Source organism: Rhodamnia argentea, chromosome 1 (genome assembly GCF_020921035.1).
Source record: "Rhodamnia argentea isolate NSW1041297 chromosome 1, ASM2092103v1, whole genome shotgun sequence".
Lineage (NCBI taxonomy): Eukaryota > Viridiplantae > Streptophyta > Magnoliopsida > Myrtales > Myrtaceae > Rhodamnia > Rhodamnia argentea.
In genome coordinates this window covers 25,418,640-25,440,940 of record NC_063150.1, presented here as the reverse complement: position 1 = coordinate 25,440,940, position 22,301 = coordinate 25,418,640, and the positions used below count along the sequence as shown (strand labels likewise).

General features: G+C 42.5%; 4 protein-coding genes across 6 annotated transcripts in view; 3 read left to right on the top strand and 1 right to left on the bottom strand.

Annotated features, from left to right (window-relative positions):
* The window catches only part of LOC115728661 (disease resistance protein RUN1-like), a 1,102,447-nt gene that overhangs the window by 822,259 nt on the left and 257,887 nt on the right, over positions 1-22,301 (top strand). The window lies entirely within an intron of this gene.
* LOC115726591 (uncharacterized protein At4g15545-like) lies at positions 676-4,435 on the bottom strand. 2 transcript variants are annotated; one of them, XM_030656535.2, is made up of 9 exons: positions 4,106-4,435; positions 3,948-4,016; positions 2,968-3,024; positions 2,780-2,819; positions 2,260-2,355; positions 1,709-1,966; positions 1,540-1,582; positions 1,120-1,198; positions 676-1,007 (listed from the first exon to the last, which is right to left on the bottom strand). In XM_030656535.2, the coding sequence occupies exons 1-9, from the start codon at positions 4,361-4,363 to the stop codon at positions 915-917; spliced, it is 993 nt and encodes a 330-aa protein (XP_030512395.2). In that variant the 5' UTR covers positions 4,364-4,435; the 3' UTR covers positions 676-914. The 2 variants fall into 2 exon arrangements, with proteins under 2 accessions (XP_030512395.2, XP_030512396.2); XM_030656536.2 differs by having other exon boundaries at positions 2,260-2,352.
* Positions 6,937-7,512, top strand: LOC115726578. Its single transcript, XM_030656500.1, has one exon. It carries the CDS (start codon positions 6,937-6,939, stop codon positions 7,510-7,512), a length of 576 nt encoding a protein of 191 aa, XP_030512360.1.
* On the top strand, positions 11,299-12,144 carry LOC115726579 (aspartic proteinase nepenthesin-2-like). The gene has a single exon (XM_030656501.1). It carries the CDS (start codon positions 11,299-11,301, stop codon positions 12,142-12,144), a length of 846 nt encoding a protein of 281 aa, XP_030512361.1.

Below are 22,301 nucleotides of genomic sequence, written 5' to 3'. Positions count from 1 at the left end.
TCTGGAAGGACAAAATTCATAATTTTTTCATTAATTATTATTACATTAAAATCCCGTTACCCCTGAACCTAAAAATCTCAAGCTACTTGTTTTAGGGAAAATTACCCAACCGATCCTAAACTTATTGTGTATATATCGATTTAATCCTAAACTTTTTTCAATTTTGTCCTAAATCTTCACGCAAAACATCCATTGTGATCCTTCTTGTCCACTTTCATCTGAAATGACAGGTCCAATTATCGCCAACCGCCCACATGAGATACCATTGTTTCAGGGATTCCAACAAGGATAATATTAGAATTTTGTGCAAAGATTTAAAACTAAATTGAAAAATTCAACGAGAATTATAATAAAATTTCGCACAAAGATTTAAAACTAAATTGATAAAATTAAAAAATTAATGACTGAGTCCACATCCGTGGAATAAATTTAGGATTGATTACTTAGGATTGATTGGACAATTCTTCCACTTGTTTTAAGTTAGAGGGAGCTACCTATTACTCTTTTCGCCCCGTCAATTAATAATTTTTTCCTTACTTTCATTTGTTAATAAGCTGGAAACTTTTCCCTTTTCTTGGCAGCTCGTTTTCCCTTTAGAATGATGCTGAGGATTTGAATTTTGCCACCTTTTCCTCTATAAATCAGGGATATAGACATTAACCTTCACATGCTTTTAAAAGATTTTGAAGCGCGCAATCTTTTAACAGCAGTAAATCTCCAAGACCACAGACGACCACAATCCACCCCCAGATGAGGATGTTTGGTTGAATCCAAACCAATGTCAATGTCATTGCAGGATCAAAACCTCGTCTCCGATCATGACGAGCTTAAATTTATTCAATGTGGAAGTGATGAGAATTAATTTTACAGGCAGCACCTGCATCATTAAGGCATTTGTTCGCCAATCCATGCATTTAATCAGCACGGCGAGTCAAGAATCTCTCGAATACATCATAGAGATCCTTATTCTCTGAACCAAAGATCTCGGCAGCATTCCGTAGAGTCTCCTGCGTTACAACATGAAGTAAAATAAACGAAGCCATTAGCAGCAACTAATTAAACTGTGCTCAATAGAGAGAGAGAGAGAGAGAGAGAGAGAGAGAGAGAGAGAGAGAGTACTTCTTTTGATTGCCTGTGAGAATTCAATTGCTTAACATTTGCCAAAAAAGCAGCGAACTGTTCATATGGTAATCGGGTCCTGCCATGTAACCAAACGAATGGTGAGAATTCAATCCTTCAAAACCCCCCTTCTCTTTCTATTATGCGTATCATGATATCATCACATCCTGTCCCATTGGGTTGTCAAAGATATTATGTGAATCCACAGCTGATCGTGAAAGAAAAACCATTTCATAGAATTCGAGATTCCACCAACAACTTTATTTTGCGCTTTCAAGATTGCCTTAAACTTTCATGGATGAATTGCATTCCATAATGCTCGCAAGCTCAAGCACACGTGAGAATTCCTATTTCTCAAAAGCATAACACAACAGGAAAGTTAGAAACCCATCCACAGCAAGGACAAGTCTAACTCCTCACCTCACTTGCCGTAGGAATTCTTTCCCGTCGACTCGAGTTATTCCTGAAACAGTTAGACAAAGAAGTAGACGAGGACAAGTAAAAGCATATGACGTGTAGATCAAGAACAGAAAATTCATCTTTCTTTGAACTCTGACGTCAAAGATTTGAGGTCATGCATTATACTAACCCGTTTGAGATACTGCCTCGAAGGCTCCTAAAGAACCATGGCGGATTAAGCGCGACGAAGAGCGCGTGGAGGACCTGTCATCAAACTTGTCCACTGGGGTTGCAAATGATGCGGGCTGTCGTCTTGGAGACACTGCCTTCGAAACTCTTGAAGGGGACGCAGATAGAGAGAAACTTAGAGGAGATCCAAGAGGAGTGAACCGGGGAGTGCTCATTTGCGAACTGAATATCAGGCCATGTGATATCCCTGGTCGCGAATCTATACACAAGAAAATTTAGAATGACGATATTTTTCTTTTGTGATCAGGGTACTCAACTAAATAAAATAGGTACTTTTTAAGGGAGGAGAGTCTTTCCCACTAATTGAATAGACAATATTGGTCTTATCTAGAGAGATCAACACGTACTCAATATCAAGATTTTGCAACAACAGAAACATTGATACTATTTCACAGTATAATAATTTTTTTAACATTAAAAGCATAGCTTACCTAATTTTGAAATGGTATTGAGTTAAATATATACTCTCCAAAAATCAAAAGAGCAACACACCTTCTGTTTCAGGATCCTCTACTGATGAGTTTCCCATTTCTGATAATCGGCTCTGAATCGATGATGATCTTGAAGGAGGCAGGGAACCATCATCTTCAGAAACAATCAACAAATGCATTGAAGCAGCAACATATACATAAACTCAGTGGCATGTTATCACCGGCAGGACATCGTAAAGCATATAAATGCATAAATGGGAGCTTCCAAGCATGCTGAACTTGCCATTAACCATGGAGGATTTTTCTAAACCATCAGCAGACCTGATTCTTAGATATTTTGCCCTGGTCATGTTCTATTAGTTATTTATAAAGCTGTTTTGGTAATTTCGCAACAAGGACAAGACAAAGAAAAATTATCAGTCAGGAGATCAGAGTAACGACAAGGCAAGGTTGCACAAACTTCAAGAATAGTGCTTTGGTTGCATTAGAAACAGATCAGGAAGCCATGTTTAACTATTTCCAAGGGCATCACACTGAAGCTATACAATTAATCTGAAGGACATGGTGCCAAAAGACCATACCACTTAGTGTTGGCCTGGCAATAATTTGCGGTGTTCCTGCCTGTGGTAGATAATCGCACAGAGTGATTGAAAAAGAAAAAAAGAAAAAGTTCACGGTAATTGAGCTAATAAGCAAAGTAAATTCTTAGGCAAGAGAAAGCAAATTTTAGATGCTCGATCCGAAAACAACTCTGGGCTAACTCACTTACAAAGCTTTCATCATCCTCTTGAAGGGACTGCATAAGCGTCCTCCGGAATACCTCCAACTGCATAAACCACAAGTTAAATTTAATCGAGCACATTCCCACAACCATTAGGAATTGCTAAACAAAGTTTCACCCTAAAAAAGCATGTCTCTGCAAATATACGCTTTCTAGATTATATCCCTCGCTCTAGATCAATACTATGAGGAAGAAGACTGAGTAGAGGAACATTTGTTCACCCCCAAAGAACTAATATCTCATAATCCCCACACAACTTATAGAGCAATCACATGTCACCCATATCTCTGAGAACCAAAGGACTACATTCTTAATGAACACTGCACAAACAACTAAGTACTTCCATGAAGCGCCACATTCAAAAAGTCTTTACCACAACCGGGGTTTATTGTTGCCGTTGAAACTAGACACAATCAACCGAACCATATCGGAAATAGGACAACCTAAGAATACCCCGTTAGCGTGCTCAGTGGAGCCCGGATTTTAAAATCATGATGAAAGTGGAGAGAATTCCAGGGCTGGGTATTAACAACAGCATACTAGTATCGGATTTCATATGCCGCATTGTCATCCCACATCACGTCAGCCGAAGTATTCCTTTTGTTCTGAAATCCTTCATACACAACAATGAAGGGGAAAAAAATGAAAAATCCCCATGGTGATACTGACATTGTTCATTTCCATTTAAACTTCTTATAAGGTAACACATTCTCTTGTAAGGATCACCGCAAGGTTGTCTGAGACGATTTTTATAGGCACCAAAAACAGAACTCCTCGCCATTCACTGTCGTTCTTCGCGTACGAGACCGAGACGCTCGAATAGAAAATCGAATTCTCAGAGCAAACATAAATCGTCCGTCCGTTCCACATATTCGCGCGTAGAAAAAGCGAATCACAACCAGTTCTAAACAACAAACGAACAAAAAATAAATAAACCATCACGAACACGATTAAGCATTAGTCATTACCTTCGCAACATCTCTATTCAGCTTCCTCACAGTCTCCGACAGCGAAGCGTTCTCTCTCAGCAACTCCTCCTGAACCGCGCAAGATTAAGAAAAGTCAAACCTCATCATTTTCCAACACAGGGGGAGAAGAGGAGGGGGGGGGAGGGGGAGGGGAGGACCTTCTCGTGGTCGGCTCGGGCGAGCCGATTGGCGGCGTCGGCGAGGGAGGCGCCGAGGGAGTCGACCTGGGACCGGAGGTCGGCGAGGTCGGCGCGGAGGGAGGAGGACTCGGACTCGAGGTCGGAGACGCGGGCGGAGAGGGCGAGGGAGGTGATCTTCCGGGCAACATCGAGCTGGTCGTAGGGATCGGAGGGCAGGACGCGTAATACGTCGTCGGGGAGATCGAAGGTCGGTACGCTCGCGTCCTTCGCCAGCATTTCTCGTCGTTTCTGCGTTTCGCACTTTTGCTGTCGAAAAACTTTTCTTTTTTTCTTATTTTAATTTTGCTTCGGATTGCACCAGAATTAGACAAGCCTAGTATGCGCCAAAAAAAGGAAAGACTTAAAAGAAGGGGATGCTAATTTTTCGCTGATCTTGAATTCTGATTGCCCCTTCCGACCATGGTCCAGTTACAAATCTAAGATTAGTCCATCTACTAGTAGTGCTCGAGCGTGAATGAGAACTAGAGGTGTCAAATGGGTGGGTCGGATCGGATTTGGGTTGGGTCGAATATAGTCCGACCCATATTAATCCATTTAATCCGTTTTGACTCATATTTATCCAATGGAAATTCAATGACCCATACCCAACCCGACCCATACCCGAACCGTATTTCTTAAACAATTCTATATTAAACCAAATCATATCAGATAAAAAAATGATGTTTAACTAAATCATATAATACAAATTTTGTGAAAGTTTTTTTTATTATAAATATTTTTTAAAATTTGTAATTTTATAAAATGTTTTTAATTTCGTGACAAAAAAATGTTTTTAATTTTTATTTTATTTTATCTTTTCTTTTTCTTCTTTTTCTTTTTTTCTCCTTCCTCCTTCGTCTGCAATCTTCATTTGCAACTCCGTCTGGAATCTTCATTTGCAACTCCGTCTGCAACCTCCCTCCTCCGTCCGCCGGTATTTAGGGTTTTGGCGACGGCGGGAAGCTCGATAATCGATCGCTTCCTAGTGAGGCTCACTCGATTCAGCCTGGCGACTCGAGGCCGGATCCCAACGAGCCTCGACCTCGCCCAATGTCGGCGAAATTGAAGCTCACTCGATTCCAACCGGCAACTCGAGGCTAGATCCCGACAAGCCTCGAGCTCGCCTAGGCTCGTACGAGCTCACTCGAATCGGATCCCGTTGGGCGACTAGAGCTCGAGGCGCTCGGCCGAACCTCAAGGCTTGTTAGATCTCGGCTAGCCAAGCTCGCCCTAGGCTCGCCGATGGCCGTTGTCGGCCCTCGGCCGAGCCTTGAGGCTCGCTAGATCTTGGCTAGTCAAGCTCACCCTAGGCTCGCCGGTGGCCATCGTAGGCCGGTGGCGGTCAAGGCAGGAGAAAAAAAAAAGAAAAAAAGAAAAGAAAAAATTAATAACATAATAAAATATTAAAAGTTCGAATTTTTTTTTAAATATTCATAAATTTTATTTATAACTTTTTTAAGATAGTTGTTTTACCTGACCCATTTATGATCCATTTAGAACCCATTAGATTTCTAAATAACCCACTTATGACCCATTTAAGCACTTAAGCTAACCCATTTTTGACCCACCACCATCAAATATGGGTTGAATATGGGTTTTAGACCCATTTTGCCACCTCTAATGAGAACATTGACGGAGGCAAAAAATGAAGTTCGAAGAACGGGATTCTCAACATGTTTGATTGAAAATTTTACAAGAGATGGCACCGATTGTCCTACACGTTTAGTTCAATGTGCAATCAAATTCTAAACGTTTCAATTTATACAATCAAATTGCAACACTCTCTGAACTAATTCACTTGATATATTATCTATTTTGACCCGTCTTATACCAAATCTCACTATTTTTGTCCTTTTGGCATGCAAGTAGGCAATTTCCTAGTGAATTACACATTCTGGTAATGCATGGAGTTTCAATTCTGAGACTTACCATTATGTTGAAATATGTGGTTTGTCAATCATTTCACACACACACACATATCTCAAAAATGCTTTTCCTCTGTTCAGTGCGCAATTTTATTCATTCTCACTACCTTCACTATCATAAAAACTTGTCATGAGCCACTCATTATCGAAGCCCTTCGATCTCATTGAATACTCTTTACCCTTGTCGAATTAGGTTGTTACACGAATTCTTAACATTCTCTATTCAATGCAATTTAGGTCTTCCATCGAGCTTTCATTGAATTTGAAAACACTAACACACTCGGAAATCCGACGTGGCGGTCGGTGCTTTTTGAAAGCCGAATCGCTCTCACCGATCCTAAGCTCTGTTGAGACGGGATATAGCAACGCTCATGGGGTATACTCCGGCGGCCACGCCAGTCGTTACGGATTTTCGCCGCTGTTTCGTCTTTCAACCCCACTTGGTCCTTATCATGGACACGTCGGCCCTACCAACGCTCTTGGCATATGCTCTAGCTAAGTGGGCCCGAGCTCATCCGTGTGGGCCATCTGGGGGCCCACTCAGGCCCAATTGTTGTTCAGGCTTGATTTCATGCATGCCCGGCTAGGCCCGGTGACAGGGTTCTTGGTCAAAGCTACAGTTTTTGACTGTTGCGAACGCTGCATCGTTAGATGGGACTACGTCCACGTAACGATGAGTGATTAGCTTTCACGCGTTGAGACCAGCGAAGGTCAGTGGAAAGAGGGTAAGAGAGAGAAACCATCCCTCCTCCCTTTTCTCTCTCTATAAATTCCGCCATTTCCCTGCTCATTCAGCTCCATCCTAAGTCTCTCTCTCTCTCTCTCTCTCTCTGTAGCTGTTCTTTTGTGCAGTTAATTTTGTCTGTTAGATTGGAAATTGAGGCCATGGCGACGGAGATCTTGCGGCCTCAGGACTGCTTGGCCAAGCGGATAGGAGCCTCCCCGGCGGCTTACCCTCGCCGGAGGAGCTGCAGCTACGGGAACTCCTGTTCTAATCCCAGGCCTAACAGGAAGCACCACCAGCACCAGCAGAGGAAGCGGTCGGTTACCGGCCAGTCGGAGCCGACGGTCTCCATGAGATCGAACCCCGAGGAAGCCGGCCCGGCGAGGCCCGGCGGCCTCGCGATGGGGAAGGTCACCATCCTCCGGCGAGGCGAGCCTCTGGACGCGGCGATTAAGGACGACGCCGGTTCGAAGAGGGAAGGAGGAGGTTCAGTCGTTTCGGGATTAGGTCCAGGGCCGGAGCTGGTGCGGGAGCAGGTCATCGGGCCGGAGCTGAGGTCCCCCGGGGTGGCGGCGGGGGGGAAGCCCGTGGTGTACGCCGGATCGGCTTTCGCCGTGTCGCCCGAGCCGAGCTCGCTGCCTCTGCCGTCGTTTTCGAACAAGAAGAAGCAGGTGCTCCTGGTCGACGATTCGGCCACCAGAGACCTCCGGAGAATTCTCCGACTCGATCTGCTGTGACAAAACCTAAGGCCTTTTAAATCCAGCTAAGTAGATGATCTGAATATCAGATCTAGTCGATTTAGACCCATTTCCACCATCTCTCTCTTCTCTCTCGATGTTCTCGAGGTCTGGTCCTTTTCGTGAAATTTTTTCAGAAACGGAGGGGCAGATCCAGAATTTGGGGAAACTAGGAGGAGCATGCTGTAATCACGTGGGTTTCTAGTGGTTAGTTAATAGGGGTCGGTACTGACGAGGGGTTTCAAAAAGGGAAAAAAAAAGATACAAATAGGGGGTTGATTTGTAATATTGGGAAGTAGTGTAGACGGAGACTTTGTGCGTTGTGGGGGGTGTGAATGTGAAAGTTTTCTCTTCTTGTCTTGGACGAATCTGTGAAAAACTCCTTTTGCTGTCAAGGCCCCCAGAGAAGAGTGGGAACTGGAGATCACGAATTGTCGATGAAACGATTTAGTCGAGAGCATATCGCTCTGTTTTCGATTGAGGGAAAACTCGAGCATGAGGCTCCGAAGCTGATCTCCGAGCCGACCTGACCCGACCCAACCCGAATCTTACTAATAGTTGCACATGCCTGCATTTTTCGAGCTCAGAAAGCCTGGCTCGGGCAAACTCGTGTCAGCCCGAGTGAGCTCACCATCTGTCGGGTCTATGATTAAGTCTAAATTAGATAGTAACTTCTCTCTAAGATAGAATAGCAATCGTCCGATTTACCCATTCATGGATGGCTCACTTAGTTAGGATATATTTAGGATTGTGTGGTTAGGCACACTGATCTCAGATTTGATTTTTCAACTGAGTACTTGTGATTTAAGTGGAGAGTCATGGCGATGTGTTGCTATTCTAGTCTCTTCCAGGAAAAGTCAAGGTGCTTGCTATTCTAGTCTCTTCGAGGAATAGTCAAGGTGCACGCAAGCTGGTCCGGACACCTCGATTATAAAAAAAAGAAAAAAATTGATGGGGTAAATTGGTTTTCAAATAATTTTCTTCTAACTTGCCTTTTGATAAGGAAAGTTGCTTGACAAATGAAAGGATCAACCGTTTCTGATAAATAAGAGCACAGCTTTTTTTTTTTTATTTACCTTTTTTAGTCTCTCTCTTTGGAAACTTACTCAGAATTGAAAAAATACTAACATACTTGTTTATAAACCGAATATGTACCACAAATTTTACAATAAAACTTATCAAATCGGTTAAATACTTCCATCAGCTTCGTCTTATTCTACCTATAATAAAGTACCCGGAGTTAAATACGGCCTATCCTTTTGTGTATCCAAGCATGTATATCATATCACTCGTGCACACCCAGGCCATATAGATTAGTTTCATCTTATTTGACTTACGAAGAAAATGTTGACATGACATTTTTAAATAATTTTCTAGGACGTGTGGCACACGTTGGAAAAAAAAAGTTAAAAATTTTTATGAAAAGAGAAAAAAAAAAGGCCAAAAAAAAAAAGAACAAAAATATTGGATAGAAAGAATACGGTCCTTGTCCCTTGACTTTCCTGGACTCGGATCACTCACTTTGTCCAATTGGTTTTTATCGGGATAAGGACACTAAAGGTGCCAAATGTTTTCGTAGGGCACCCGCTTAGGCTCCGTTTGTTTCGTGCAAAATGAATAATTTGAAATATATTTTCTTAAAAATGATCGCTTGTAGTGCTTACAAGAAAAAATGAATAATTTTTTTTTATCATCAAAGTAAATATTTAGGCATAAATTGTTGCCGTGAGTGAAAATATTTTTCATCGACTAATTATTTCAAGTAATATAAACAATTATTTTTAGGAAAATATTTTCCTGATTATTCATTTTCCGTGAGACAAACGGAGCATTAGTACCAAAATTTTCGCCGACCGACTTAAATGTTAAGCTAGATAAAAAACAACATTCATTTAAGTGCCTCCAACAAGAAATTTCGGCCAAAAAATTATGTGACTTATGTAATAAAAACTTTAAGATGAGTCGATTTATTTATATTATAAACCAGTCCAAATAGACATCCTAAAAGTGCAACATGGCTGGCTTATTTGTTATTTTTCTTTTCCTTTTTGTCTCCATCTACTTCTACCTCCGCCGCGATGGCCGAGGCTCGCCACCTCTACCCCCCCACCTTCTCTTAGGCTGGCCACTAGGTAGCGTAGAGGCTAGTCTACTAAGCCCATCATCTCTAATTGTAAAGTTAGAACCCCTTCTGCTTATGTATTGGCCCAAATAATCATTCATTTTCTAAGTGGTACAAGATACATACAAAAAAAAACACTATCAACGATGGCCGTCGAGATCTCGGCGTCCTCAACCGCCATGGCCAAGCCGCCCAGGCTCGGCAACTCCTCCTTCATGGCCGTCCCTAGCAAGAGCAGGACAACTTGGTCGACCCTAATCTCGCTCATCTGAGCCGAGAAGGGAAGACAAAAGTCACGGCTTTAGAGGAAGAGAAGACCCGCTCCTTGATCGAACCTATCACGTGAAGCACATTCATCAGTCCAGATTCGGCTCATGAGCCTTTGCGACTAGCCTCCGTGCCCAATTCGTTCTATGCAAATTGGAATTGCACAGGCACTTTCTTGAATTCCGTTTTGTGAAGCAACAACTACAAACAAGCAGCTGTTTCCCTTATCCAGAACAATCAGAGAAGTTGGAAGTTTAGCTGGATGAAGATGAATAGTAAAAGGAAAGAAAAGTAAAAATGAAAGGAAAAAAGAATGAACCGAGAAAAACCCTGGAGAATTTAGCAAAACGGCGTCGGTTGGTCTAAAATTATCCACATTGGATCGCCGGAGGCCGGCCAGCAATGGTTGAGCATCATGTTAATAATTTCAGGCCAAAATTGATTAGAAAAATTACATTGCAATTCCATAATAAGGTTTTGAACTACATTGACAAAATTGAAAAGTTTACGACTGAATGAATATTTTCCCATTATGAAACTAGAGGTCAAAGTTGCGACGAATTGGATTAATTTGGGAACAAGTCCAAGATCCATAACTCATCATGAATGGCTTCCATTTCCAGCAGCAAGCAACGAAATCACAGCAACAACTGACCGGAAATATGGTAAGCAGAAATTCCAATTCAAAAGTAGCAATTTTTCTTCACAATATCCTTCAGACTTGTCCATTTGTTGCGGTAGCCATGCAACATCATTGGAAAATGGACATTCAAGTGGGATAAAATGGTTTCCAAAGCTAATGCAATCTCGGGTTTTGTCTTCCAATTCGTGCCATAATATGGGGAAGTTGAAAGAACAAATTGAGTACTCAAATCTCTTTCTTGATGTATATGAGTTTGTCTTTAAAAAAGGAAACCGTACAATAAATGCGGATAATTTACTTAATTGTCTCTTGTTCTTTCCGTAGTGCATTAACTAGAGGGAAATCGGATGCTTCTTTATTACCATATCTACAATGAAATCGGATACTTTTCTTTATCATGTCTACAAGAGCTGTTTCATTCGATTCTGTTTTACATGGTTTATGATGAGTAAGGATGGGAACACCATCACTGCATGGTATATGTACGTGTATATATAATGTATTTTGAAGTAAAATACACACAGAGCAACTAGAAAACTCAACAAGAATGACAAAACCGCAGCTAAATCTAGTGTGGTTCCTCATTTGCTCTCTCATTGTCACCTGGCCTCTCGAAACCTATGGCTTTAGCATCAAACTCATCCCAATAGATCGATTCGACAAAATGCTCTTTCCTGAAAATCTCACCTTAAAAGAAAGATACCGCAGAATCTCCTATATATCTAGAGCTCGTGTGCGCCAACTTGAATTATCCATGGCTTCTTCGAGTTCAGTGGAGTGGAAGAAGTCAACAGGACATGGTCCCAATGCACCGAAACCTAAGGTAACTAAGCATCCCATTCTTGGGTATTACATAACCAGCTTGATGGTTGGCAAGCCGTCATATTCTACCGATTTGATTGTAAGTACTGGTAGTTATGATACATGGATGCAACGTGAAGGATGCACTACTTCTTTCCCCTTAAGGCAAGGTAACTTCGACAGAAAGAAATCGCGAGCTTATCGGCCTTTACCTTGTGAACATCCCCTTTGTGATCCTCACATATGTATAAATGGTAGTTGTGCCTCTGAAGTAAGTTATACGGGAACCGTAAGTATTACCCCTTATAACAAGGGGCAGGTCGGATTAGAGACCTTTATCTTTCAGGATGGTTATAGATCTATCAAAGGATTCCCCAAAATTGTGTTCAGTTGCGGCCTCGACAACCACAACATGCAATGGGTTGTGCTCGGAGAGAATAGTACCGTGTCGGGAGCATTAGGCTTGGCATGGGGGAAGAGGTCTATTCTGACACAATATGCCAATGAGACTAAAGGATGCATCTCATATTGCTTGCCCTCATGGTACGCCGGCGGCGGTACCTATACATCGCTCAATTTTGGGGACAATGTGCGAATAGGTGGCCATCCTAGATCAATTGTTCAGACGACAGCTTTGATTTCTAATGTGATGGGCTACATAGTTAACGTCATGGGCATTAGCATTAATGGAAAGCGCCTTAATATAAACCCCGAGGCTTTTCGAAGAAGACCGGACCACACAGGCGGGTTTGTTCTCGACTCCGGAACTTCGCACACTGGTCTTGTTCAAATTGCCTAAAATACCGTGAAAAGAGAAATAACCCAATATTTCTGGAGCAAATACTCTTGGCACCCAAAGAAGCCTCAGCCAGGCAGTTATGACCTATGCTATTTCGTGCCTCATGGGAGTTATACATATCCAATGATGACATATCATTTCTCAGGAGCCAATCTTATATATCCTTGCCACAAAAAATATCTTGCATTACGTAGAGGGTGGATTTTACTTGATGATCGCCCCCTCACATTACAGAGGACTGAATGTGCTTGGAGCGTTTCAACAGGCGGATCGTCGGTTCTTATTTGACTTTAAAAGATTAAGATCTTCTTTTGTCTAGGAAGTGTGTGAAGTCCATTGACAAGAGAAAGCAAAGGTGAAAGACTAGGGAAATGAAACCTAAAAATCTTGTATGCAGTTGTCTTTCCTATTAACAAATGATCTAATAAAGAGAAACTTTCATCTAAGTTCTTTCTTAATAGACGCCCTTGATGTCCAGCAGCAAGTTACCAGCTTAAGGCAATACATAGCTGTGGTCCCCAATTCCGATTCGCAAATTTTGAGTTCGACTAGTTTTTTGTTTTTTTTTTCATAAAGACTATCTTATCCATCTATCAACGTCGGATTTTATGAGATAAGCGGCTCATATTCTGGAGCAGGGAGCATAAAATTGAGTCTCGCTTACTGTTATAATCGAAATTTGTCATTGCTATAAAGCAGTCAAGAAACATCTTTCATATGAATCGCTCTTACAAACACACATTGTTTTTCCTCTCAATGTGAAGCTTCTTGGGAGAATTGCCAAAAAAATTTTAAACCAATTGCAATGATGTCAATTTAGTCATAATTTTTTGTTTGTCAATTGAGTCTCAAATATCTTTGCGATTGTGTCAACTTAGTTCACCCGGCGAATTTTGGCCAGCAGACCGACATGGATGCCGACCGTCATACATGGCGCCGCCAACACCGACGTGGATAATTTTTAACAACATATGTGTTTTCCATCCTTTCAGTTCTTTTCAAATGATCTCTTTCGATCAAATTTCAACCTCGAAATCTTGTTAAGCTGAGTGACATATACTGTACTCATAGTTAGCTTTATGAATCGTCCAAACAATGTCAATCATATTGACTAAAGAGGCATATAAAGTAGGGAATTCAAATAAGGAGGCAAAAGAATACTTGGAGTGTTAATATTTGTGTATGACGCTCACTTTAGTGTCAATATTTTTTTTGAATGGCTTAAATGCCAATTTTTTGAAAAATGGTTATTTCAATGCCAACTCCGGTGACCTTCTCTAGAAAACATATATATCATCTACGTGACTCGCCGGAGGATCCTACTCAGCAAATAAATAAATAAATAAATCCATGTAATATTAAAAATTAAAAATAAACTTAAAAACTAAAAATAAGCTAAAAAACAAAAATGCATTCGCAGAGGCGAGGGCTGTGAGCCCTCGCCGTTGCCTCCCCACCATTACCGACAATGACCGGCAATGGGTGGGGGAGTGCCCAAGGGATCATCGAGCCTCAAGGACCCCAAATGAGGCTTCGCCAGGGGTCGGCAAGGTCTGGATGTAGCTGGTTGAGGCCTCGCAAACCCATGGCGAGGCCAAACTTGCCGAACGACAACCACACCGAGCCGACGTTAGGCGAGGCCGACCTCGTAGAGCCATGGCAAGGCTCAACCTCACTTGGATATGGCGCGTTTGGCCTTGCCGTGGTTTGTAAGGTGTTGGCCAGCCACGGCTAGGCCTTGCCAACCCCCGGCGTGGCTTCGGCGGGGGTCGCCGGGCCTTGACGACCCCCTTGGGCACTCCCCCACCAATCGCCAGCCATTATTGGCGACGGTGGGGCGGCGGTGGCGGCGAGGGCTATGCCGCTACAATCGCAACCTTTTTTAATTATTTTTTATTTTTTAGGTTACTTTTCAGTGTAATTTTAATTTTTTTTAAAAAAATTTAACTTATTTTAAAGTTTAAAAGTCATGACTGCCACATGGCTTGATTTAAAAAAAAAATTGCCACGTAATTAATAATAAAAAAATGCTACGTGTACCGTTTGGCCGGAATAAGCACTTAAATGATTGTTTTTTTTTATTATCGAAATTGGCACGTAATTGATCGTTTTTCTATAAATAATCAAAGTGTAAATCCTTACATAACTTCATATTCAAATGCCTCTAACGAATATAAAGTTAACCATACCTCTTTGACATTCGAGTTCCTTGCATTGCTATTATGGTAGATCTGGATCGCTAGGAACAACCGTGTGTTCGTAGCTTAGAGTCCAAACCCCCAAGATTTCGTCTATCACACCCCGACCCTCGGACTCGTAACATCCCTTCCAAATCGCCACAGGTCACGAAAGATAGCGTCCCGTGTACACTATCAACTTACGAACTTACGTCGCATGTGGAATGTGCAACACTCCCAAACAACAAGATAAGCATGGATAGTACAATAGGAAAACCACAACAATCATTCAAAAAAGACAATTTCATTCATTAAACAAAGGCAGATGAGTTTTAACCCTACTGAGCTACAGAGGACATATATAGCCCCATTCTTTGGGACGGCTCACTAAGACCTCAAAAGATAACCAATCGAGTAAGGTTAAACTCTCATCTACTCTCAAAGACTATCCTAACATCCATGCCCTAGCATCCATGGGGGCTCCAAAAAGAGGGCTACACACCTAGGCCTTAGAACCTTGATTAGAAGAGGGCTCCGCCTCCATATCAGACTTGGGGGTCCACTACCTCCCAATCCCGCATATCCCGGGCTATGGGATCCCAAGAGGGGACGTAAGGACGCGGGTTAGACGATCCCTCAAATCCCCATAGCGGGCCATGGAGGACACCATAACCATTTAGAATCAAGGTCTTGAAGAGATGCAGCATTAAGTGTGGCGACCCTTCATCGACCCAAATCTTAGTGACATGTTGCTCCCACACCCGCCCCGATGGCACTTCCTCGTGGTGGATAATATAGAACCTTTGGTCGGTAGGGACACCGAATCGGACCGGACGCTCCATTACTTGGGACTTGAAATGGTTAAACAACGGGATGAGAAATAAATCTTAGTGAGTCAACGCCTAAGCCCAACTAGGGCGTTGATTCCCTCAGACGTCCTAACAAGCAAATACATCATCACATAGCGTATATCTCAACTACATGCAAGCTTACCCTTCAGAAGCCACGCATAATGCAATGTAGACGCAACATAACAATCAAACCAACCAATCCAATGGCAAACCATCATGTCACTTGCATACACAAGACACCACATGTAGTCCATTTATTATTAGAAACGACCCGTAGGTCTAGCACACTAGTCGGTTGGTGCTCTCCCGGTAGGACTAGGCATCGTCCCTTACTTCCTATGACGGCTTCTGATAGTCCATGTGACCCCACTTAACCAATCAGAAGACAATGATTGTCGGCACGGCATGAAACTAACATGAATCCTTATAAAGGCTTCGGTCCTTCACAAGCTACGACCGGCAAATGAACAGCTAGAAAACAATGACTGATGCGCATCTAGCAATCAGAAGACAATGATTACCGGGACCGACCAATCAGAAGACAATGATTGTCAGAATTCCCGATTATGTGACCACTCAAGCACTTCGACATCCATCCAGTTCATTTCTTTGAATTAAGTCGAATGCTCATACACGCATGCTCAAATACTTGGCCGAAGGCCGTTTTCGTGCTAAATCATGCAATTTGATCTCCTACGTGGTCACATAAATGCACAATCCTATCGATCGACATTTCAAGCGCTTTGAGGCGACCAGCCCCCAATCAAACACTCGTGACAATCAATAGTCAATTTCGGCATTCAAATCCAACAATTCAAGAGACGATTAATCAATCGAAGCAAGTCAATTTCGATAACAATTTTTAATCCAAACGACAATCAATCATGCGCTCGTCTCTAACCTATCGCTTACTCACGATCAATCAACCACAATCAATCAATTTTAATCCACAATTAGCCACAGACGACCTAGCGAATCAACTAACTTAACTAATTACAGTCGTTTACCCTAAACCAAGTCTCGAGCTAATTCGATCGTAATTAAATTACCTAAACACCTTAACAAGCTAATTAATCTAAATCCGAATGCAATTAGCGCCCTAATTGAGAGTTATGGGCTAACTCACAAGCTCATCAAGCTCGGGTGGTCACGACACGGGCGACCGTCGCGACCTTCCCGCAAGCGCAGTGAGTGGGCTAATGAGTCATCTTTAGATTCAGTTGCATGTGGACCTTCGGACGTGGGCCCCTCCTAAGGCCCATTATCCAAATTACAACGGAGAATAACGTGGTCAACCTTCAGTGCGGTCTAATGACATGTGCTACGTGTGCATGCCAAGAAGTTGCCACCAATCGTTTCGTCGAAGGTACGACTAGAAACCCTATCGAATAGTTGAGAGCTTCTATTCGATTTTGCGAGAACCAGAGAAATGGGATTGGGACTTAATTACGCCAACTATCAGAGTTGATGCCCTTTTGGTACCTAAGTTGACTGAATAATCTAACCTCGGGATTTCATGCAGATGATTTGGGGCACGAATCCTAAATCTAGGAGTTCATGGAGATAGGAGTGACTACCCTAACAACCACAATCAATCAAAGTAAATGCACAAATCAAGGAATCCATAACATGCAAATAAATCGCATCAAATCAACATGGCATTCCTAGTATAGCCCAATCGGCTTAGAGAACAATCAATCACAGCTCAGAGGGTAAATAGGGATGATTTGGACATGATTTTTCCATGAGGGGCAAAAATGTAATTTTGAGAAAATCTAGGAACAATTTGGCAAAAAGGGAAAAATCTTCATTTCAGAAGAGATCCGGAGTGAAAAGGATCGAAGATATGATTGCCCACCTGAACTGACCCTTCTCCTATTTTTCGGCATTTTTGGAATTTTTTGAAATTTTCATGAATTTTTTTGGGATAATATACCCTTGAGGGGTAAAATCGTCATTTCAGAAATATCGAAAGGAGAAATTTCAAAAATAGGATTGACCAGTTGACTGTGGCCATTCCTCAATTTTTGAGAATTTTTAGAATTTTCTAGGAATTTTTTGCAAAATTTTCCTATTTTTTTTATTTTCTATGATTTTCCACTTTTTTATTTTTAAAATTATTTTCAGATTTTATTTTTTATAAAAAATTCCCGGCCCAGTCGGGTGACCCAGCCCACAACTCGGAAGTGGCCGGCTCGACTCGCGTGGATCCAAATCGGCCTCGGCCAACACAACGCCGCTTTGAAAATTTTCATTCGAATTTTCAAAAATTTTAGATTTTTCATTCAATTTTCAAAATTCCCGCCTAAATTTAATTTGACGCTTCTCAACAGGCGATGTGGCTAATCCACGGCCCTCAGATCCTCTCGCTAAAATCGACAGCCCAAATCAAAAGGAAGTTTAATCTTCACCGTTCGATTTGATTACCAAGATCGACGGTTCGCATCAAATGGCACGACCGACTGTGACAGTTTGATCTACATACCGTGATCAACGGCTCGGATTGAAAGGCGTGTTTAACCCTCAACCGTTCAATCTAAATTTTTTTATTTTCTGAAAAATGATTTTTCTTTATTATCCATATTTTTCAAAATCCGATCCAACAATCGGAATAATGACATGCGGCCAAACTTGGGCCGCGCGATCACAAATTTGAAATTTATTTTCAAAAAATCGAAATATTTTGAAAAAATCATTTTATTTTTTTTAAAAAACACCAAGATCACGAAACTTGGCTCGCTGCGGGTCGTCGAATCTTTTTTATTTTCTGTTACAACGTCCCACCGACGTGGCGGCCACATGGCTTCCATGTTAGTGTTGACTGGTCAAACGTTGTTGACCAGTCAACCTCCTCGTTGGGGAAGACGACCGGCGTCGGAGAGAACCGGCAATTCTCGCCGGCGCCTCGCCGAAGACCTCATTCCGACGTCCAAAAGGCCAAAAGGCTTCGCGATTTTTCCCTCATTCGATTCCTTAGCTAACCTATATCAACATACCCCAACTTTAGTCCAAAAACAAGCTCGAACAAACCTAAGTCGACCACCATCATCTGGTCAAACCTGCAACTTCCGACAAACTCGAAAAAAAGGCGTGAAATGCCAACGAAACCCGGCGATTCCTCCGCGAATCTAGTCCTTATCAATTCCAAATCTACATATCTAAGATTTAAAGCCAGAACTAGTTCTAACCTTACCTAACAGAGCTTCGACCGAACACGCATGTCCAGCGATCGTCAAACAACATACATTTTTTACAGAACATAGTCAATATTCCATCGATCAGTATGCACGAAGCATGAGAACACTTACCTGCTCAATCGCGAAGCTCGATAATGTGTACAGCGAGCTATGGAACTCATCGCAGGCCGAAAAAATCGGGGGTTCGACTCGGGACAAACATGCAATAACAATGAAAAAGCAACGACATATGGAGAATCAGAATGAGCTCCGGATCAAAACTGAGCTACGAAGGAATCGATTTGAGTTGCTAAGGATCGAACTCGGGATTGATGGAGAACTCACACTTTTTCAGAAGCGCCGACGGTGGTGAAGGAGTTCAAGGTGTCTGAGGGGCTGAGATGAAGCCAACTGAAGTGGTTTGCAGAGAGCTTCCCCTCTTTTTCTTTCTTCTAACTCCCCTCCTCCCCCCCTCCCCCAACCCCCTCTCTCTTCTTTCTGCTTTTGTTCGCCCCCTCTACTGACTTCTCCAACTGCTGGACCTTCTACAAGTTTTTCTTTGCCAAAAACCCATTAAAAACTGACCGCTTCCTACTATCTTGCGCCTGTGAAGCGTTGGGGAAGATGATGAATAGTGCTGGGTCGGACCTACCCAACCCGGCAAACCCAGTTCACTAGAAAAAGTGCCAAATTGAGGCAGCAATTAGCTTTTTTTTTTTTTCAAAAAATTGACGTCAAAAATAGCTTCCCAACATGGATTACCTCTAAAAAAGTGATCTTTGTGAAAAATTCCCTTGAAATTGAGTGAAAACCCCACATATTGGGTAGGATCCGAGATGCAATCTCGCAAAATTAAAGTCCTTAATGAAGGAATTGATGCTCATTAGACCCATCATTGGATTTGGAAGGTCGAAAACTATAGGATAGGGGTCTTGGGGTTCCATGGGTGTCTCTTAAGAAAATTTAATTTCACATTTGGCAACCTAGGAACCAAAATGTGAAAATTTTCATGCAATGAGGTCCCTAGGGTGGAAATTGAACAATTCCATGCAAAATTGGACTACGATAGGAAATGGGATACTAGAGAATCATGTCACAATCCTCAAAAGTGAAGAAAGAAAATAAAATGACTCAAATGGTGTTTTTATATGCTCAATTCAGAGGGTACGTTTGTAAAAGAATACACAAATCCAAATTGAAATTTTCAAATTTTAAGAGGTCAAAATGAAAAGGGAATTAAAAAAAAATACTTACTATTTTTCTGTATTTTTGTGACCTCGAATGCTATTTTTCTTGATTTTTTTGGGAATTTTTCTATTTTCTGAAAAATATCAGAAAAATCTGAAAAATAAGAAAAAATATTTTTTGCTTAAAATTGGTTCCTCATGCTAAGCCAAGGTTCCCAAAGTTGATTTTTTTTTTAATTTTATGACTTTTTATGGATTTTTTTAAAAAAATTTCAAAAGAAAAACCGACTAAAAATCACGTGTCAATAGTAGCGACGACAAACTCGGCTCGACTCGGTAACTCCTTGGAACTCGTGGTCAAACTCGATCTTCGGCTCCAAGCTTGATCAAGGATAGTCCGTGGGAGGCGACAACACTCCGGAATAGCGGTGCGGGCTCGAGGGTAGCAATTGGTGATCTTCGATGGCCAAAATAGTGATGGCCGGCGGCGAAACAATGGGCGAACAGGGGAAAAACAAGGCAAGCAAGGGCAGGTGTTATCGGGGTTGAATGGGGAGGTCTCGAGTATCGAAGGGTTGAGGGAGGGGTTGGCTAAGGTTGGGGGGTCTCTAGGGTGGCTCAAGGTGATGACGACGATGGCGACGAACGGCGGAGGGTAGTGGTGCAGTGACTCCAAGACCGAATAGGGGATACGGGTCAAAACAGGGGAGGCTTGATTGAGGTTGGTTCCGAGCTCCACAAGCGACCCCGGCTACCGACGGCTTCGGGGACGGCAAGGGGTCGAGGGCGGTCGCCGGAGGTGGTCGGCAAGTGGCGGATTTAGGTGGAGGGCGTTAGGGTAGCGGCATATCATGCCCCGACTCTCGAGCTCGCGACATCCCTACCTTACTCGCCTTAGGTCATGAATGATAGCGTCCCGGGTAAGCTATAGACCTACGAAACTACGGCACATGCGGAACATGCAATTCTCCCGCACAATTAAAACAACGGGATAGTAAAGTAGGAAAATTAACACAATCAATTCACAAACAACTTCGTTCAACAGCCGGAGTATATGAAATTTAACCCTACCGAGCTACCATAAATATACAACTCCATTCTTCGGGGCGGTTCACTAGGACCTCAAAAAGACACAAGGTCGGGTAAGATTAATCCCTCATCTACTCCCAAAAATCCTACCACAATCTTCCAAGTTCAACGCCCACGGCTTCCGTCACACGCTGAAAAATTGTTAACCACGACGGGGTGAGAAATTAATCTCGGTGAGTCAACGCCTAAGCCCTGTTAGGACGTTGATTCGCTCGTACACTCTAATAGACAAACCCAACAATACAAAGCTGATATTTCAATCACATGCAAGCTTACCCTCCAGGCCACACATAATGCAATGCGCACTTGACTTAACAATCAACCAATCAAAGCAATTCAATCCACTGCAAAGCATCACAGCACTTGCATGCACATGACACTACACGTAATCCATTTATTATCAGATCCAACCCGTAGGTCCAACACACTAGTCGGTTGGTGCTCTCCTAGCGGGACCATGCATTGTCCCTTACTTTCGACGACGGCGTCTGATAGTCCATGTGACTCCGCTCGACCAACCATAAGACAATAATTGTCGACACGGCACGGAGCTAACAGGAATCCTAAAAAGGCTTCAACCTATCACAAACCACGACCAGAAAACGTACGACGTAAGACAAAGGATCGACGCACATCCAAAGAACTGAAGATAATGATTGCCAGGACCGATCGACCAGAAGACAATAATCGTCTGAATTATCCCATTATATGACCACTCAGGCACTTCGACAACCAGCCAGTTCATTTCTTGGATTTAGGTCGAATGTTCATACTCGCAAGTTCAAATATTTGACCCAAGGTCGTTTTCGTGAGCTTCGAGATTGAATCCAAAGCAAGTATGCTATCCCCAACTTAGGCTCTCCCGGCCGTTTTCGTGGGACCGCCCGTTAGCTTCTGGATTCAATCTCGAAGCTCAACCCTCATGATCCCAGAAATTTCTGACTCACAGGTTCCATAACAGATGCATCAAGGAAGGGGATTCCAGGTGAGTTTTATGACCTCTGGTTGGTCGGTGTAAAAGTGCAAGTGCGGGGAAGATGCATCAACATGGCAAGTGAGGAGCATACTGAACCAAACCGTGTAACCAGATTAACAAGAGGATTCCGGAGTACGCAGACTCTGCTTTAGGAGAGAAGAAGTAGAGAGCTTTAAGGATTCATGACAAACCGATATTTCACAAAAGAGGATCTCCCGTCCCCGAATTACATAACAAGCCCGGCTTTTTATAGACGAAAGGCCAGCATAAAAACGAAGTCGGCCGGATTAACTAACCCGATAATTCTTACCTACTGCTACAGTGATGAACAAGAGTGAACAGATCTGCTACGGTGATGAACAATGCGAAACACGTTTTTGCGTACTCGGTTTTTTAGCGCAGTCCTAAGAGCTATAAGAGCTACGGCCGATTATTCAAACACACGTTTTTACAAGATGACAAATGACAACACATGCTTAATTTCTGCGAATAGGTTCTTCCGTGTTGTCAGGTGAGCTGTCCGAGCCGTGTCCGTCTTTCTGTCAGCTGTAGGCACGAGCAAGCCGTTCTTCTTCTTCAACGGTCAAGATGTCTTCAAGCGAAACCGTAGAAGTTGATGGATCACGTGGTGTCGCAAATCGGATATCTTCTAACGTGGTAGGGTCATCGGATCTCGGGCGATGTAGGGGCAGAAAATAATT

Bases quoted from the DNA above. Each gene is read 5' to 3' on its own strand.
- LOC115726591 (XM_030656535.2), bottom strand. From the start codon at position 4,363: ATGCTGGCGAAGGACGCGAGCGTACCGACCTTCGATCTCCCCGACGAC. The intron at 3,025-3,947 runs GTAATGACTAAT...TGGTTTATGCAG, and splicing joins TGAATAGAGATGTTGCGAAG to TTGGAGGTATTCCGGAGGAC. The intron at 1,967-2,259 runs GTGTGTTGCTCT...TCTTGTGTATAG, and splicing joins AGAGGATCCTGAAACAGAAG to ATTCGCGACCAGGGATATCA.
- LOC115726578 (XM_030656500.1), top strand. From the start codon at position 6,937: ATGGCGACGGAGATCTTGCGGCCTCAGGACTGCTTGGCCAAGCGGATA.
- LOC115726579 (XM_030656501.1), top strand. From the start codon at position 11,299: ATGGCTTCTTCGAGTTCAGTGGAGTGGAAGAAGTCAACAGGACATGGT.